Source organism: Salvelinus alpinus, chromosome 3 (genome assembly GCF_045679555.1).
Source record: "Salvelinus alpinus chromosome 3, SLU_Salpinus.1, whole genome shotgun sequence".
Classification (NCBI taxonomy): domain Eukaryota; kingdom Metazoa; phylum Chordata; class Actinopteri; order Salmoniformes; family Salmonidae; genus Salvelinus; species Salvelinus alpinus.
Window position 1 is genome coordinate 48004329 of NC_092088.1, and position 19182 is coordinate 48023510.

The 19182-nt window shown below is 42.9% G+C and overlaps 1 protein-coding gene and 1 non-coding gene across 2 annotated transcripts in view; both read left to right on the top strand.

Annotated features, from left to right (window-relative positions):
- Nucleotides 1–861: 861 nt before the first annotated feature.
- LOC139570862 (coiled-coil domain-containing protein 85A-like) overlaps nucleotides 862–19182 on the top strand; it is a 39754-nt gene continuing 21433 nt past the window's right edge. Inside the window, exons 1-2 of the mRNA XM_071393151.1 lie at nucleotides 862–1530; nucleotides 2046–3081. Coding sequence (XP_071249252.1) covers nucleotides 1300–1530; nucleotides 2046–3081 — 1267 coding nt within the window. The 5' untranslated portion in view covers nucleotides 862–1299. The remainder of the gene's footprint in view (nucleotides 1531–2045; nucleotides 3082–19182) is intronic.
- trnaa-ugc (transfer RNA alanine (anticodon UGC)) lies at nucleotides 3930–4006 on the top strand. Its single transcript has one exon. It is a non-coding gene; the product is annotated as a tRNA-Ala (tRNA).

Consider the following 19182-nt stretch of genomic DNA (forward strand, 5'->3'; position numbering starts at 1 on the left):
GACTTTGCTTCCAGGGGAAGTTTGAAACTTGGTAGTGAGTGGTGCAACCAAGATCATACACTTTTTACGCCCTACACGCTTCAGCACTCGGCGGACCTGTTCTGTGAGCAGGTCCGTTGTTGCTCCTAGATGTTTCCACTTCACAATAACAGCACTTGACCGTGGCAGCTCTAGCAGGGCAGACATTTGACGAACTGACTTGTTGGAAAGATGGTTCCACGTTAAAAGTCACTGAGCTTTTCAGTAAGGTCATTCTACTGCCAATGTTTGTCTATGGAGATTGCATGGCTGTGTGCTCGATTTTAATCCACTAATTTAAAGGGGTATCCACATACGTTTGTATATATAGTGTAGTTATGAGGTTGGGAGATTGGGGAACCTATCTGGGCTAGCTAAAGCCAACTTCATAAAATTGCTAGGTGACTAGTAGTGTTAGAGATACACTACAAAAACGCTAACTATCTTAGCTGGCATGCCTGCTGGCAAGGTTGGTAGACATCTTAAATATGCAGAAAAATAAACATGTTTTAATTTTTTCAAGGTTAGTAGTCATCACAAGAGGCGCTTAGATATGCAAAAAAATATACATATATTTTTGTTTACATAGAATTAAGTATAATTATTAAAAATGCTAAATGTTTCCCCCCTCCGCAATCCTGACATACTTTGTTCTCCCTCCGATGTTTGAGGTACATGACACCCCTTGACTAAATCCTGCCATCTGTCATCACAAAAACAGAATGCTCCTCCTAAAGTTTAAGGGAGTCATACAGCAGATGGCGCAAGCAGACAACGCGTCCTCGCCACTCTGAAGAGGGAGAGAGAGAGGGGCACGAGTTTTCCAGTCAGCCAAATTTTTCTCAGAACTGCAGTCACGCACCCTTGCTTCTCGACTCCCCAGCGCCAGCTGCTATGCATCTGCAGCAGCCACTCCCTATTCTCCCTTTTGGCCGAAACCCGGGAGTGCCCTAGGCAACAGCTGTATGCGCGAGGAGGCAGGCATGCCTAGAAGCCGCGGTCTAGCCGGCAAGGGGCTCTGCTGAAGAGACCGCGTGCGGACGACTTTGAGAAAGGCGGGAATATAGGAGAACACCGCTCTTTTCGGAGAGCTTCAAAATGGGCGTCTGAGAAATAGAACAAACATAAATTTGGTATAATTATATGGACGTTAGATAAAGAATGTATATTTGGGTCCATGTGTGAAGTTAGGATTGGTAGGACTGTGCACTAAATTCTTAGGTTACTGACCGTTGTATGATAGATACTTTTATCCTCCCATTGGAGTAGCCTAGTACAACGATGGAAAAGGCTACGCAGCCCCAGCTGATGGTCAATAGCGCAGAGAGTCCGACGGAGGAGCTCTCCAAGATAAGCGACGAGGAGCTGCTCAAGTGGAGCAAAGAGGACTTGGTGCGGCGGCTAAGGAGGGCAGAAGCAGTGAAGATGAGCTTTATGCTTGACCACGGGAATTTGATCCGGGAGGTGAACCGGCGTCTCCAGCAGCACTTGACCGAGATCCGGGGTTTGAAGGTGAGGCAGGTGTGATAATGCCGGGCGCGCAAGTTAGCGCACTGCTCTATGGATGTCTAACGGTCTCATGTTGTGTAGCCTTTGTAGGCATGTTTCCAAATCAAAAAGCTGTAGCCTATAGTGTTACCTCTGCAAACTCCTTGAAAATAATGAAGGTAGGTGGTTCGAAGGTAGCAAGTAGGCTATATCATAATCCAACCCAAAGATCCACTTGTTTCTTTTATGCTTTTCCTATTACAGATGGAACTGCTGAGGATATTTAAACACAACCACAAAAGTACATTTTGGAAGGCCTATGATTTGTTTCAAAATCACAGTAAATAATCAATAAAATACATCACTATCACACGCACACACATGCTCCCCCTCAATACACAATTGCGTGCTCAACATTTGTTATCAGAAATCCCATATGATAAATTATATAACACCTCTGTGCTTTCTCCTTTTTGTGTGTGTGTGTGTGTGTGTGTGTGTGTGTGTGTGTGTGTGTGTGTGTGTGTGTGTGTATCCAGGATGTGAACCAGAAGCTGCAGGAGGATAACCAGGAGCTGCGGGACCTGTGCTGTTTCCTTGATGACGACCGTCAGAAGGGCAAGCGTGTGTCTCGGGAGTGGCAGCGTCTGGGCCGCTACAGCGCCGGCCTCATGAGGAAAGAGGTGGCCCTCTACCTGCAGAAACTCAAGGAGCTGGAGCAGCGCCAGGGAGAAGTGATCAGAGAGAACCTGGAGCTCAAAGAGCTGTGTAGCCTACTGGACGAGGAGAGAGGGGGAGGAGCAGGGCAGAGTGCAGGGTGCAGAAGCTCCATCGACAGCCAGAGTAGTCTGTCTCAAACTGGGGGGGCTACACTGGGCTTGCTCCGAGACGTGGGGGATGGGAGCAGCACCTCGAGTGCGGGAAGCACGGATAGCCCCGACCACCCCCACCGCAAGCCCCCTCACCAGGGCTCCGGCCTGGGCTCCAACCCTGGCTCCAACCATGACAAACCAAAGGGCCCGGGCCCTGAATCTACAGGCCGCCGCCACAGCTCCACCCCGGACTACCACACCTTCCCCCAGGCCTGCAGGCCCCGTGGGGGGTCCCTCACCAGCCCTGATCCCAGGGGCCTCCGGGGGCCCTGCAGCCCAGAGAAACACAGCATATTCCCTACCCGACTGGCGGCTGAGGCCCACTCCAAACCCAACAGTGCTGGCATGCTGGCCCAGAAACCGCTTTTGGGGTCTGGGCAAGGGTTAGGGCCAAACCAAGGTTCAGGCCAGTCAAGTCCTGACCTCTCACAGAGACACAGGGTTAATGCGGTCGGGGTTGGGGCTGGATGTTGGACCCCTGAGCCCAAACAGGCACTGACGGGGACGCCAGAGCACCTGAGGAAGGGTCGGGTGATTGTGGGGAGCCCTGAAGTGTTACGACACCACAACCACAGCACCAGTTCAGAGCACTGGAAGGGGAGGTACGGCAGTAGCCCCCCAGCAGGCAGGGAGTGGGGACAGATGAGGACCACTGGAGATGAGTTGTCCCCTCACCACGGCAGCATCTACAATGGCATGAACGGTGAGTTTTTATCCAGAATAGTAATAATGCTTTATTTAATTATTTATAAGGGACAATATGTAGCTGAGGTGGTTCAAGGAACTATGCTTGTGTGATGAGTCTGAGACATTAACCCCATCTGAGACATAATACTCATGCCTAGGCTTTAGCACAGTGTGCTTACACAGTCTTTTGGTGTGTAGGCTATGTGGGTTAGCACACACTGTAGCCCTCTAGGACTAGGGTTGATTACCACTGTATATGGCTATTGTCATGCCCTGACCATAGATTGCTTTGTATGATTCTATGTTTTGTTTGGTCAGGGTGTGAAGTGGGTGGGCATTCTATGTTGTATGTCTAGGTTGTCTATTTCTGTGTTTGGCCTGGTGTGGTTCCCAATCAGAGGCAGCTGTCTATCGTTGTCTCTGATTGGGAGCTATACTTAGGTAGCCTGTTTTCCATTGTGTGTTGTGGGTGATTGTTTTCTGTTTGTGCGTATTGCTTGCAGAACTGTTTCGTTTTCGTTCTCGCTCTTTATTATTTTTTGTCAATTCAGTGTTCAGTTTATTTTGTTTATTAAAATGAACACGTACCACGCTGCACCTTGGTCCTCCTCTCCTTCCACCAACGAGAATCGTTACAGCTAGGTCAACCGTATAAATCAAATAGAATTTTATTTGTCACATGCACTGAATACAAAAGGTATAGACTTTACTGTGAAATGCTTTCTTACGAGCCCTTCCCAATGATGCAGAGTTAGAAATAATGCAAAATATAAAAAAAAGAGGAATAAAATACACAAGAATTAAGCTATATACAGGGAGTAGCAGTACCAATACCAAATCACTGTGCAGGGGTACAAGGTATTTGGTCCCGTGTGGCTCAGTTGGTAGAGCATGGCGCTTGCAACGCCAGGGTTGTGGGTTCAATTCCCACGGGGGGACCAGGATGAATATGTATGAACTTTCCAATGTGTAAGTCGCTCTGGATAAGAGCGTCTGCTAAATGACTTAAATGTAAATGTAATGTAAATGTATTTGAGGTAGATATGTACACAAAGACAGGGGTAAATTGACTAGGCATGTGTAACAAAACTGTCCTTGCAATTTGTGTCTAGTAGCCAGTGGGTAGGTTAGGCTATGGCAGGTTCAGTCACCGTGGTATCTAAGCTTGGGCGATATACAGTTTAAACTATATACCGGGGTATTTTGAAAAATACAGACGGTATGATTTTTATATCGTAAAAAACTAAAAACTTGCGGGGGCTGCGCGGGTGCGTGTTACTCCACTGCTTATAACTTTAAGTTAAGTTTAAGTATAAGAAATCTTAAATCTGTCAATTAAATTATATCCACCTCAGGGCTTCAACTATGCATTTTGTTTGCTAACTTGCTAGCTAAGTGGCTAGATTTCAAGATCAAGCTTGGTTCCATTCAGCCACAAGAGCATTAGTGAGGCTGGGCACTGATGTTGGCCGATTAGGCCTGGCTCGCTGTCGGCGTTCCAATTCATCCCAAAGGTGTTCAATTGGGTTGAGGTCAAGGCTCTGTGCAGGCCATTTCTGTACGGACCTCGCTTTGTGCACGTGGACATTGTCATGCTGAAATATGAAAGGGCCTTCCCCATACTATTGCAACACAAAGTTGGAAGCAGAGAATCGTCTAGAATGTCATTGTATGCTGTAGCGTTAATATTTCCCTTCACTGGAACTAAGAGGCCTAGCACGAACCATGAAAACAGCCCCAGAACATTATTCCTCCTCCACCAAACTTTGGTACAACAGTTGGCACTATGCATTCAGGCAGGTAGCGTTCTCCTGGCATCCGCCAAACCCAGATTCATCCGTCGGACTGGCAAATGATGAAGCGTGATTCATTGCTCCAAAGAATGCGTTTACACTGCTCCAGAGTCCAATGGCGACAAGCTTTACACGACTCCAGCCGACGCTTGGCTTTGCGCATTGTGATCTTAGGCTTGTGTGCGGCTGCTTGGCCATGGAAACCCATTTCATGAAGCTCCCAGCGAACATTTATTGTGCTGATGTTACTTCCAAAGGCAGTTTGGAACTCGGAAGTGTGTGTTGCAACAGAGGACAGACGATTTTTACACGCTACGCTTTTAAGCACTCAGCGGTCCCATTCTGTGAGCTTGTGTGGCCTACCACTTCATGGCTGAGCTGTTGTTGCTCCTTGACGTTTCCACGTCACAATAACAGCACTTACAGTTGACCGGCACAGCTCTAACAGGGCAGAAATTTGATGGACTAACTTGTTGGAAAGGTGGCATCCTATGACAGTGCCACTTTGAAAGTCACTGAGCTCTTCAGTAAGGCCATTCTACTGCCAATGTTTGTCTATGGAGATTACATAGCTTTGTGCTCGATTTTATACACCTATCAGCAAAGGGTGTGGCTGAAATTGCTGAATCACCGAATTTGAAGGGGTGTCCACACACTTTTGTATATATAGTGAAGGTTGTACTTAAAAAAAAAAGACTAGCGCCCCTTGTGTGCACTTTCAGTAATACTGTATACGCCAGTATGATACAGAAACAGTATGATGGTTTGAAAATCTGTGTACTGCACATCGCTAGTGGTATCACCAATGTGGTTCAGCAGTGGTTACGGTGTTAGCAAATCAGCAGTGATGTCACCGCTCTGTGGGATTCTCTCTCTGTGGAGTTGTGGTGGAGTTTGTGCGTGCATGGGTGTGTGTTCGTGTGTGCATGAGTGATTGGGGGAGGGCATATGATGTAACACTCCCCAGGGTGTTTGAAGTCAACACAGGTAACACAGCCGTGTGCATTCAGGGCTGTGATTTTGCGGGACTGTGTGTCCTGGATAAACATAGAGAGGGAGTAGGGCTGTCCACTTAGTTAAATAAGAGGCTTTTATTTTACATTTAAATAACATTAAATCAAAGAGATCTAGACAAATGTTCCTCTTTTCATAGTAAAAGCCTAATTTATACATACACATATTGTGAGGATCGACGCTGGAGACGAGAAGTACGTGAGTGAACAGGGAGTGAACATTTAATGAAACATGGACATGAAACAGAACAGGAACAGCGTCTGGACAGGGGACAAATAACGACATCAATGCTGACACAGGGAACAAACTGAAGAGCACACAGATATAGAGGGGATAATCAACAAAGTAATGGAGTCCAGGTGAGTCCAATATTGCGCAGCTGTGCGTAATGATGGTGACAGGTGTGCGTAATGGAGGGCAGCCTGGCACCCACGAATGCCAGAGAGGAGGAGCGGGAGCAGGTGTAACAGTACACCCCCCTCTTGGGGCGCCACCCGGCGTCCCACCTGGACGAGCCTGATGGGTCGGCCGAGGCATGGGCGCTGGACAAGCTGGCTGAGGCGTAGAAGCCCGACGAGCCGGCTAAGGCATGGGAGCCCGGCGAGCGGGCTGAGGCGTGGGAGCCTGATGAACCGGCTGTGGCGTGGGAGCCTGCTGACCGGCTGGGGTGTGGGAGCCTGACGAATCGGCTGAGGCGTGGGAACTGACGAACCGGTTGAGGCGTGGGAGCCTGATGGGCCGGCTGAAGCATGATGTGGGGTGGCCGTCTGCCAAGCCAACCAGGGCAAAAAGACCTCTCGAGCCAGCTAGGGTGCGGAATCCCGACGAGCTAGCTGAGGCACCCCCGGTTCCATCGGTGACGGCACCTGGACGCTACCTCACCAACCAAAAAAAAAAAAAAAAACTCCCTGATGCTTCCTTTAGTGGTGTCAGCATTCTTTGAGGATCGACGCTGGAGACGAGAAGCAGGTACAGGGAGTGAACATTTAATGAAACAAGGACATGAAACAGAACAGGAACAGCGTCCAGGTGAGTCCAATATTGCGCAGCTGTGCGTAATGATGGTGACAGGTGTGCGTAATGAAGGGCAGCCTGGCGCCCTCGAGCGCCTGAGATGGGGAGCGGGAGCAGGCAGTATGCATGTTTTGGGAATAAATTATGTGAGTGTGTCTTTCCTTTTAAGAATGTATGTGCACATGTTTAAATGTGTGCGAGACAGAGAAAGAAAGCGACAGAGAGAGAGAGTGAGTGAGTGTGTGTGCGTGCAACCCTGAGTTGGTAAAGATTACTGTAGAGTGCTGAGTGGATGCTGTTTGTAAGGCCATGGGGTTTGAGTCCTGGAGGTGAGCAGTTAGCCTGACACTGCGCTTATCACCACAGAACTACACTCTCTTTTACACACTACTGTCTACTCGGTAGGAAAGACACTACAATATATACTGAACAAAAATATATACGCAACATGCAACAATTTCAAAGATTTTACTGAGTTACAGTTCATATAAGGAAATCAGTCAATTTAAATAAATTCAGTAGGCCTTAATCTATGACAGTGGTGGAAAAGTACCCAATTGTCATACTTGAGTAAAAGTAAAGATACCTTCATAGAAAATGACTCAAGTAAAAGTGAAAGTCACCAAGTAAAATACTAATTGAGTAAAAGTCTAAAAGTATTTGTTTTTAAATATACTTTTAAGTATAAAAAGTAAATTGAATTTCTAAAATATACTTAAGTATCAAAAGTAAAAGTATAAATCATTTCAAATTCCTTATATTATTAATCAAACCAGATGGCACCATTTTCTTGTTTTTTATTTTATTTACGGATAGCCAGGGGCACCCACCAACACTCAGACATCATTTACAAATAAAGAATTTCTGTTTAGTGAGTCCGCCAGTAGGGATGACCAGTGATGTTCTCTTGATAAGCGTGTGAATTGGACCCTTTTCCTTTTCTGCTAAGCATTCAGAATGTAACGAGTACTTTTGGGTGTCAGGGAAAATGTATAGAGTAAAAAGTACATTATTTTCTTTAGGAATGTAGTGAAGTAAAAATAAAAGTTGTCAAGTACTTTACACCACTGATCTATGGATTTCACATGACTGGGCAGGAATTGTGTACACATCATTGTGACATGAGCCGTGTATTATCATGCTAAAACATGAGGTGATGGCGGCAGATGAATGGCATGACAATGGTCCTCAGGATCTCGTCACGGTATCTCTGTGCCTTCAAATTGCCAACAAAGAGCGTTGAAGCGCGAGGCTCAACTTCTCCGCTGTTTTGATGCCCTGGCTACCATGCTGTAACAGTGTGAAGGTGAAACCGTGCACATGAGCAGATACTGTGTGTGACTGTGTGGAGCGAAGTGGTGCATCTCGCTCATCTCAATATCTCCGGTGCTGCTCATGGCAATGTAATTTCACTAAGCCTAACATTAAGATCCATTTTTTATGAGAGGATTGATCATTTAGAGGCATATTGAACAGGGATTAGAGTGTAATTGAGAGGTGGGCCTGTGTTACTGTGTACACTATAGTTTATTATAAGGCTTTGAAGGCACATCACTGTCAGAACAGGGTGTACAGTAAAGTATGAAGGGCTTGAAGTGTGTTCATATTTCTTTCTCTCTCTCTCTCATCATTTGCTCTTTCTCTTTTTCTGTCAGCCTTTCACTCTCTCTGCTCCCTCCCTCCCTGCTGTGGAAGCTGAGTTTATTGGGAAATGAATGTTTGGTGCGCACTCACCCCTCTGACACCATGAGCAAACGATGGGAGAACAGTCTTCAGGAGCTGCCGCCGCTTAACACTGCTCTCTATATCCTCCTGCCTCTCTGTTTTTATCCCTATTCTTCTTCCATCCTTCATCCTCTCACCCCATAGTCTCAAATCACCCTACCTCACTCTCTTCCTCCCAGCGCTTTCTTCTTTATCCCCCTCTGCCTCCCCTCTTTCTGTCTCCAGCCCTCTCTTAATGTTACAGAAGTGATTGGGCTCTCACATACTGTGTGTGGCCTGGTCTGTTGGTCTCAGGCACATAGAGGCACCAGTTAGCCTGGCTGGTGTTCTGCCATTGTAATTTTTAATTTAAAAAAATCTTTATTTAACTAGGCAAGTCAGTTAAGAACAAATTCTTATTTTCAATGATGGCCTAGGAACAGTGGGTTAACTGCCTTGTTCAGGGGCAGAATGACAGAATTTTACCTTGTCAGCTCGGGGATTCAATCTTGCAACCTTCCGGTTACTAGTCCAACGCTCTAACCACTAGGCTACTTGGATACTTGCCACCCCATATGTGTCGGTGACAATCTGGTTCCCTATGTCTGTGTGCAGTGTGTGTGCCTTGTGTTGTGCTCTATCAAATTGAATTCAATTGTATTGGCATCACTGTTGTTCAATATTGCCATAGTGGTAAATAACATGGTTAATCACAACAAGCAATTAACGAATGCTTTATCACATTTTTCAAAAGCCTGAAGGTAACATGCCTCCTGTCTGTATGGTTTCCATGGGCTCTAGCCATGTCTGTGTGTCTGTGCTCTCTCTGGTCTCCCTCTGTCCTGCCTGCTACTCCTCTGCTCTTCTACTTAGATTTTTCATCTAAGGTCAGCAATGTCCTCTCTCTTCCAAAGAACCAACTGTACATGTACATTCAGCATGGCATTATGTGCCGTAGTCTCTGGCATGGGTAAATCTTCATTATAAAACAGAGCGTTGTCGACAAGAGCCAGCACCTTAACAAATGATGGCCGTCAACACTATGGCTGTGCTGTGTTCAATAATTGAGAAGGCCAGCCTTGTGGAAATCAGTAAACATTTCCGAATGGTATGCATTGTAGTTGCTTTATGGACATCAGCTGGGCCTGTGCAGGTCAGACCAGCTCCACACACACCTCCCTGGGACTGCCTCTGGGGGGCTTTAACCTTTATCCCAGTTAGAAAAGTGCTACCGGAGTCAGGGATGTGTTTGTCTGTGTTTACGTGTGTGTGTGTGTTTGTGTGGGTGTGTTTGTGTGTGTGTGTGTGTGTTTGAATGTAACTGCACAGCGCATACCTCCTGACAGGGTCCCCTTGAATCTGCCCTCTACCCTAACACACATGCACATATGCACGCACGTAGGTACACACACACACACACACACACACACACACACACACACACACACACACACACACACACACACACACACACACACACACACACACACACACACACACACACACACACACACACACACACACACACACACACACACACACACTCTCTCCCTAGGGGCAACTAATCCAGTGCTAGGGTGCTCATCTGAGAGAACATGGGCTGTGACCTGGACTACCTTGAATAAGCACCTTCCAAATAATTGCATTGTTTGGTCTATTACCCGTTAGAAATGCATTCATAAGCTATACCGCTGTGATATAATGCCAAGAAAATAGCAACCCACACACTGCTCTTGCTTGTGACACTTGTTTTATAAGCCCAGAATCACTTTGCGCACCCCGCAACAGTCAGCAAGGTTAGTTGGGGAAAAAAGATGTTCTCTTTCATTCTTTTCCATTCCATTATATGCTTATTCTTACTATAAAATATAAAATATATGTGTGTTGTTGACTGTGATAAAGGCACGGGATCACAGGCAGCGCGAGTTTCAAGTTTGGGGAAGCTAATTCTCGCTATAAAAATTCACCTTTATAATAAAGCATTCCATTCATTATCGCATTTGCAGACTTACAGTATGTAAGAGCCCACTATTTGTAATGTGATGAGTAGATTGGATAGTCATAATCTAGGCTAATAATATAACTCAATAACTTTTTGCAAAAAAGACCGTTCAATGCATGGCTGAGGGCATATAGCGTACAGTAGGCTTAGACTTTAGGCTATATCAGATAGCCTACCTTTCTTCTTTCTCTGCACAGGAAATATTTTGACACATTTCATGCAATTCTACTACACTTTATATGGCTAGAGATCGACCGATTATGATTTTTCAACGCTGATACTGATATTTTTTCAATTTGATTTAAATAATGCAAAAACACAGTGTTGGAGAAGAAAGTGTAATATGTGCCGTGTAAAAAAGCTAACGTTTAAGTTCCTTGCTCAGAACATGAGAACATATGAAAGCTGATGGTTACTTTTAACATGAGTCTTCAATATTCCCAGTTAAGGAGTTTTAGGTTGTAGTTATTATAGGAATTATAGGACTATTTCTCTCTATACCATTTGTATTTCATATACCTTTGCCTATTTGATGTTTTTATCGGCACTATAGTATTGCTAGCCTAATCTTGGGAGTTGATAGGCTTGAAGTCATAAACAGCGCAATGCTTGAAGCACAGCGAAGAGCTGCTGGCAAACGCAGGAAAGTGCTGTTTGAATGAATGCTTACGAGCATGCTGCTGCCTACCACCGCTCAGTCAGACTGCTCTATCAAATATCAAATCATAGACTTAATTATAATATAATAAACACACAGAAATATGAGCCTTAGGTCATTAATATGGTAAAATCCAGAAACTATCATTTTGAAAACAAAACGTTTATTCTTTCAGTGAAATATGGCATCCCTAAGTATAAATATTGCTGTTACATTGCACAACCTTCAATGTTATGTCATAATTATGTAAAATTCTGGCAAATTAATTACGGTCTTTGTTAGTAAGAAATGGTCTTCACACAGTTCGCAACGAGCCAGGCGGCCTAAACTGCTGCATATGCCCTGACTCTGCATGCACAGAACGCAAGAGAAGTGACACAATTTCCCTAGTTAAAATAAATTCATGATAGCAGGTAAAATTAACTAAATATGCAGGTTTAAAAATATATACTTGTGTATTGATTTTAAGAGGCATTGATGTTTATGGTTAGGTACACATTGGTGCAACGACAGTGCTTTTTTCGTGAATGCGCTTGTTAAATCATCACCATTTTGGCGAAGTAGGCTGTGATTCGATGATAAATGAACATGCACCGCATTGATTATATGCAACGCAGGACAAGCTAGATAAACTAGTAATATCATCAACCATGTGTAGTTAACTAGTGATTATGTTAAGATTGATAATTTTTTATAAGATAAGTTTAATGCTAGCTAGCAACTTACCTTGGCTCCTTACTGCACTCGCGTAACAAGTGTGGCAAGCCAAGGTAAGTTGCTAGCTAGCATTAAACTTATCTTATAAAAAATAATCAATCTTAACATAATCACTAACAAGCCACGCAGTCTCCTCGTAGAGTGCAATTTAATCAGCCATAATCGGTGTCCAAAAATGCCGATTACCGATTGTTATGAAAACTTGAAATCGGTCGACCTCTACTAGAGGCATTAGTAGAATATTTTTTATACAACAAATTACAGGTAGCCCCCTTTGCTGACACTGACAAACATGTCAATGAAAACGTCGTTGTCCACATAATATGCCTACAAGAAGGGGAGACACAAATATAATATGAGGTTCATCTAAACTGGAGGAGGAAATTATTGCCCAAAAACAAACTTTTGGTGGCACTTACCCAACAATGATAGTGAATATGCGCAGTACGCATTCACCTGGTATATAGCCGATGCTCTCCGCTGGTGTCAATAAGATAGGCTATACTGTTGTTCGCTCACTTAATTTTATAACTACAAGACAAATTGAAGTCCTTTCATTGGCTTCTCTTTGCCGCAATTGCCATCTGCTTTCCAAACTATGTTTTCCTGCGATTGTATTTGGAAATATTGCGATATGCCTGCCTGGGCTTTTACTTTTCACTGACAGTCGCAACTCAACAATAATCTCTCCATGTTGTGCGTGCTGCCTTTCCTTCCAACTGTAGGCAATGCGATTTAAAACAATACACTTTATTATTTTTAAAGAAGCGAATGTTCCTCTGTAGCCAAATCATGTTATAGTAGCCTATTTTGAATGATTTTATTTATTTCTGTATAGACAGGAGTAGGATAATTAGGCTATACCATTTTTGCTATTTCATTACATTTACTTTAGGGAAAGCTTAGCTTCCCCTAGCCTTATAGATGCACTGCCTATGCATGGGATTATAGGCGTGTGTGTCTTCTTTAAATAAACAAATGAAATATGGCCTTGGCTACAATACAGCAGAGTAAAGCAGAACATTTATACGTTTGATATTCATTTATTTATTATGCAGTTAATTTTTTTAATTAATTAATGAAGCAGTTTTTTTTATTTTTTATTAATCAATCAAGGCAGGGCCCTCCAGTTACCCACGTGGGCCCCCTACCTCCTCTCCTGCCCCCATCTGATGATTTGCAGAACGGCAACAGGCAGATAGCAGGCTCCTGAGTCCTCCTGTGGTTGACGGTTGCAGTAAAAAAACAACAACAGCAACATACAATTCTACATATATACTGGATAGATAAGATATAATGTATATATATTATCATTTTTTGTTTCAGTAAAATTATATATATTACATTTTTTTGCTGCCTCTTGGGCACCCCACGGGCCTGGCCCCAGGGTAAGCCCCTGCATTAATCTGACACTGACACTGTTACAGTTACATATTGAGATATTATTTTTGGACGATATTATATAGATATTTGACTCCCAAGTATTTATTTGCAAAAAAACAACAAGAAAAAATATGTTTTTATTTATGTTTTTATTTATTGCTACTGTACTGAAGGCAGTGATAGCTAAGGCTAGTCGGCAGTAACTGCGCCAAAACGTCATTATTTTTCATCCTATAGCTTGATGTCCATCTTCTTTTTAAATAGTGAGCCAACATGTTTTCAACACTTTTATTTCCCTGACTGATCAAAATTAGTTTTCTCATGATCTTGTCTCTCTGTAGCAGACCAACTATAAAGTGAGCAATATGTTTGGAACATCAAATCGCAATAAAATCACAGTATCGAATCATATAGAATCATGAAAATCATGGGAATCGCAATACATATCTTATCGGCACCTAAGTATCATGTAAGGTCCCTGGCAATTCCCAGCCCTACTTCCAAACACAACATCATACTAAGTGTCTCTTCTTCTTTGTCCCCTTCGATTTGCATCATGGCTCTTGCTTGTCATCCACAGTTAGTATAGCACCAAAACATTCCTATTTATTCACTAGGTATAGTGTCTGCCACAGGAGGTTGTGGAGAACCACTCATAATAATGGAATGGAGCGAATGGTATGGCATCAAACACCTGGAAACCATCTGTTTGGTGTATTTGATACCACTACGCTGATTCCTCTCAAGTCATTACCACAAGCCCGTTCTCTCGAAGTAAGGGGCCACCAACCTCCTGTGGAGTCTGGGTATAGTTTTGTTGGTGCTTGATAGCCAGTATGTCCTTTCCCTATAGGTGTAAACCTCAGACTAATGACACAATATAACACTATTGATCTCAAAGGAAACAATGCAATACTGGGTTTATCTGGGGGACATGATGCACTGCATATGATTTCCATTTAGTTTTTACAACGCACAACATTTTCATATTGACCCACAGGTGTAATAAGGACACAATTGTATTGTTAGGCCAATGTAACAACAACATATCAATATATCGGTACAAATCAATGTTCTGCTACAGCCATACAGCCCTAGAGTAGCACTATAGATGTGTAGTCGATGTCTTTTGAGAGCACTTACTTAATATTCTGTGGGCCTTAGTGGAGGGATCTCAATCTGTCAGCCAGTCAGTCAGTGAGGCGTGGTGTCAGTTACTGTGTAAATAGGGCATCATTCTCCATGTTGTGTGCCCAGGGTAAGAGGCATTAGCATTGGAGATGTGACACCCAACATGCCCTGCTGAATGTTCAGGCCGCTTCATGATCCGTAGGTTTCCCCTCGTGTATCCTGCTCCTGTACCTCTGGGCCTGATGTGACATCAGCGCACTGCTCTGGTCTGTCCTGTTCTTTTCTGTTTTGGACATTTATATTGCAGTATTAACTAATTGAATTTAGAGGGCTTTTGAATTGCTCTCTGGGTTTCAATGAGTGTTGGAGGGAGGGGGTGATGTAAAAGGGTACACATCGGCTGCTTTAGCATCAAGCTGTTTCTCTGCCTCTTTTGCTCTCTTGCTCCCTCTCTCTTTCACTCTCTCTCTCCTTCCCTTCCTTCCATCTCCCTCACTCTGAGAAAATGAAGTCATTTTCTGAGAAAACCTCTTATGTGCCCAGCTGTTGGTAAGAGGAAGCCCAGTTCTCTGAATAATCAGTTGTGTACATTGAGCAGTAGGGCCATGTTTCCCCCTTTGCTTGTTAACACCCTGACCAGTGTCTCAAAATACCTTGGGATTTTAATAAAGGTGGTCCAATTCATACAACGCTATTAGCAGTTGTCCAATAAGGATGAACATGTCTGATATCACAGTAGGGAGTCATCAGTGTGACAGGCCTATTATGGCTCATTTAAAAAGGCCAATGTTGTTATTACCAGAGTTGCATTCATATTCCATATGGAAGTGGGACTAGGGAGAGTGAAAAAGCATTGGCTGAATCCCCCATAAAGCATTGCCAGGACAGCCCTTATTTTTTTGTGGTGAAATTCTGAAGAAATTTACTTTCACACATCTGAGTCTCTATTCAGAACCAAGTCTCTATTCATTCCCAGGTGTGTAAGAGAGGTAAAACAGTAGATTAGAGGAATGAGAGTCCAGCAACCTCACAATAAGGTATGCTTTAATATTTTCAGTCACATACAGTCCTTGGTCCAGGCATTCTGGCAAAATTCCACAGTGCCATTTGTGTGTGTTCCCCAGTGTTACCCCTTCACTGCTGCTGCCCATGGATCTGTCCCGTGGGGAGTGCCAGTGGAGGGGCAGAAGGGGACAGGGAGGGCATGAGGCTTTTGCCAGATTTGAATAATGTAGCGTAAAATACATCCCAAATGGTATTACTCTAATTCTATGTTTAACTGCCCTCTTACAGGGCAATTCCACCACTTTTTAACCTCATAATCATTATCTCCAGAACCATGCAAATGTTTACATACGTGAAAACTGCACATTTCTATGTTCTGTAGTTAAAATGATAAGAATAAAGGTTTTGAAAAGTGCTACTTGATGACATCATAAAACAAAAAAAAATACATTTATCATTTACATAAATATTCACACCCGAGTCAATACTTTGTAGACGCACCTTTGGTAGCGATTACAGCTGTGAATCTTTCTGGTTAAGTCTTTAAGAGCTTTCCACATCTGAATTGTGAAACATTTTCCCATTATTCTTTTCAAAATTGGCAAAACCATTTTCAGGTCTTGCCATAGATTTTCAAGTAGATTTAAGTAAAAACGGTAACTCGGCCATTCACTGTCTTCTTGGTAAGCAACTCTAGTGTAGATTTGTCCTTGTGTTTTAGGTTTTTGCCCTGCTGAAAGATGAATTCATCTCCCAGTGTCTGGTGGAGAGCAGCCAGATTTTTCCTGTGCTTAGCTCTATTCAATTAATTTGTTATCCTGAAAAAGTCCTTTATCCCCTGTCCTTAACGATTACAAGCATACCCATAACATGATGCAGCCACCACTATGCTTGAGAATATGGAGTGTGGTACTCAGTAATGTGTTGTATTGGATTTGCCCCAAACATAACACTTTACATTCAGGACAAAAAGTAAATTGCTTTGCCACATTTTTTGCAGTATTACTTTAGTGTCTTGTTGACACCTATTACTTTGTAGTAAGTACAACATCTGTATCTTTGTGGTGACTGGGTTTATTGATACACCATCCAAAGTGTAATTAATAACTTCACCATGCTCATATGGATATTCAATGTCTGCTTTTTTAATAAAAAAATAAAAAAACAATTTTAATTTCTACCAATAGGTGTCCTTCTTTGCAAGGCATTGGCGGCAGGTAGCCTAGTGGTTAGAGCGTTGGGTCAGTAACTGAAAGGTTGCTTGATCAAATCCCCGAACTGATAAGGTAAACAATCTGTCGTTCTACCCCTGAACAAGGCAGTTAATTCACTGTTCCTAGGCTATCATTGTAAATAAGAATTTGTTCTTAACTGACTTGCCTAGTTAAATAATGGTTAAAAATAAATAAATAAATAAATGGGAAAGCCTCCTTGGTCTTTGTGGTTAAATCAGAGTTTGAAATTCACTGCTTGACTGAGGGACCTTACAGATAATTGTATGTGTGTGGTACAGAGATGAGGTAGTCATTCAAAAATAATGTTAATCACTATTATTACACACAGAGTGTGTCCAAGCAATTTATTATGTGACTTTTTAAGCTAATCTTTACTCCTGAACTTAGATTTTCATTTGTAATTCATTAATTCAATTCAGGCTGTAACACAACAAAATGTGAAAAATTGTCAGAAAATAAGAATATAAACCTACGTTTTCCAAATAGACAAGTAAAAAAATATATTTTAAGCTGAACGGTCTGATCTGTTGCATCAGCCTCATTGCTTAAAAAAAAGATGTGCAGTGGTTGTATGAATTTTGGATCTGTCATCCCAGAACTGTCCCAGAGTCAGTTTTTTCTCAGGGATGATGGGACGCACTTAATTTCGAGCCCTGACGGGAATTATTTTCTAAAGACATAAAAAGTATTTGGTTGTAATTGTAATGTTGCAAATTTTATAGGCTACCAAGGGTGGCCAACCATCCTCTATGAGGGAACTTAAAGGGGCAGTTTTGTATTTTGAGATATGTAAAGAAGGCAATAGTGTAGCCTACATTTCTGTCTGATTCTCTATGATAAAAAAAGCTAGTAATGCTTTTTATTTTGTAAAGGGGTCCCTTGCATCATACAATGATGCAAAAATTGTGTTACAGACCTTTTTTTATTTTGGGAAAAATTACTTATTTTCCTGCTCCCCGGCAAATCTCATAGTGTTTGAAAATCGCTGTTTTTTAAATGTTTTTACTTTAGATGACATCATCAAATTGCACTTTGTAACTTGATATTTTTAACAAAAAAACAAATTTGCTCTTTTCACATATGTGGACACTGGTATGGTGCTGCGCATGTACTAACGTGGATTGGATTGAATCCCAGCCCAAGTAGGCTATGTGTTGTAGCTCTCAACAGACATTATTCATCTTATAGATCTATCAGTCTGTCAGAGACAGTGCATGACTATCTGTCAAATACTCATCTCTGCTATGGTAGTTGTCTGCTGCAGAGACAGAGACCATTATATTATTGTTCAATGTTAAAGTGTATGTGTGTGTGTGTGTGTTTGTGTGTGTGTTTGTGTGTGAATTAATTAATCACAGCTTTAATTTAGGCTGTCAGCCCTCAAATAGCATAATTAATTATGTTTATTTTTATGTTGAATATGTATTTTTAGATAGTGATTGTATGGATAGAAAAGGAATGACTGATTTTATGTGGAGAAGTGTGTGTGTGTCTGTGTGTGTGTTTTGTTCAAACCAAAACACTGACATATTTGATATTTTGCGCTTTGTTTGTAGGGGTTAGAGGTCTTCACGGATGCACCTGTACCTGTATACCCGAGACCCGATCCGGGACAGAAGTGGGTCCGGATCTAGAATTCGAAAGAATGTCACGGGTCTGGGTCGGATATGATTTGATTGTCACAGGTCTCGGGTATGCTGCAGTAGAGAGAGAGAGAGAGACATTTTATAATTTATGCTGCTGCTCTTGCTTTTCACGTGATGGCGCGTGTAGCTTGTTGTTGTTGGTGGCTAATCATAAGTCATCAAAGCGGAAATAGGCTACAGTCATAGAGCCTCGGTCCGTGTGTGGCAAAAGTTAGGAGATATCTAATCAATGGAAGATGGAAATAAAAATTATTGTATTAAAAGTTAAGATAGGCTACAACAACCAGGAGCCAACAGGTAGGCTGCTACTTAATATTCTGAATGGAGTTGTTGTTTCCCGTTGGGCACACTATCAGGAATCAAGGTAAGACCCAGATGCAGACACGTCAAATTAACACTGGTTTAGTAATCCAACCAGAGGTGTGGCAATGGTACCGGACGGCAGGCAGGGTCAGGGAAGGCAGAGTGGTCAGGAATGCGGGCTCAAAGTCAGGACAGACAAGGGTCAAAACCAGGAGGGCGAGAAAAAGCGAGACTGGAAAAAGCAGGAGCTGAGAACAAAAACACTGGTTGACTCGACAAACAAGACAAACTGGCAACAGACATACAGAGAACACAGGTATAAATACACAGGGGATAATGGGGAAGATGGGCGACACCTGGAGGGGGTGGAGACAATCACAAGGACAGGAGAAACAGATCAGGGTGTGAAAACACTGGTTGAATTAACGTTGTTTCCACCAACATGGAATAGATGTTGAATAGACGTCTGTGCCCAGTGAGTAGTAACTATGTAAGACGAGAAAGCGCATGCA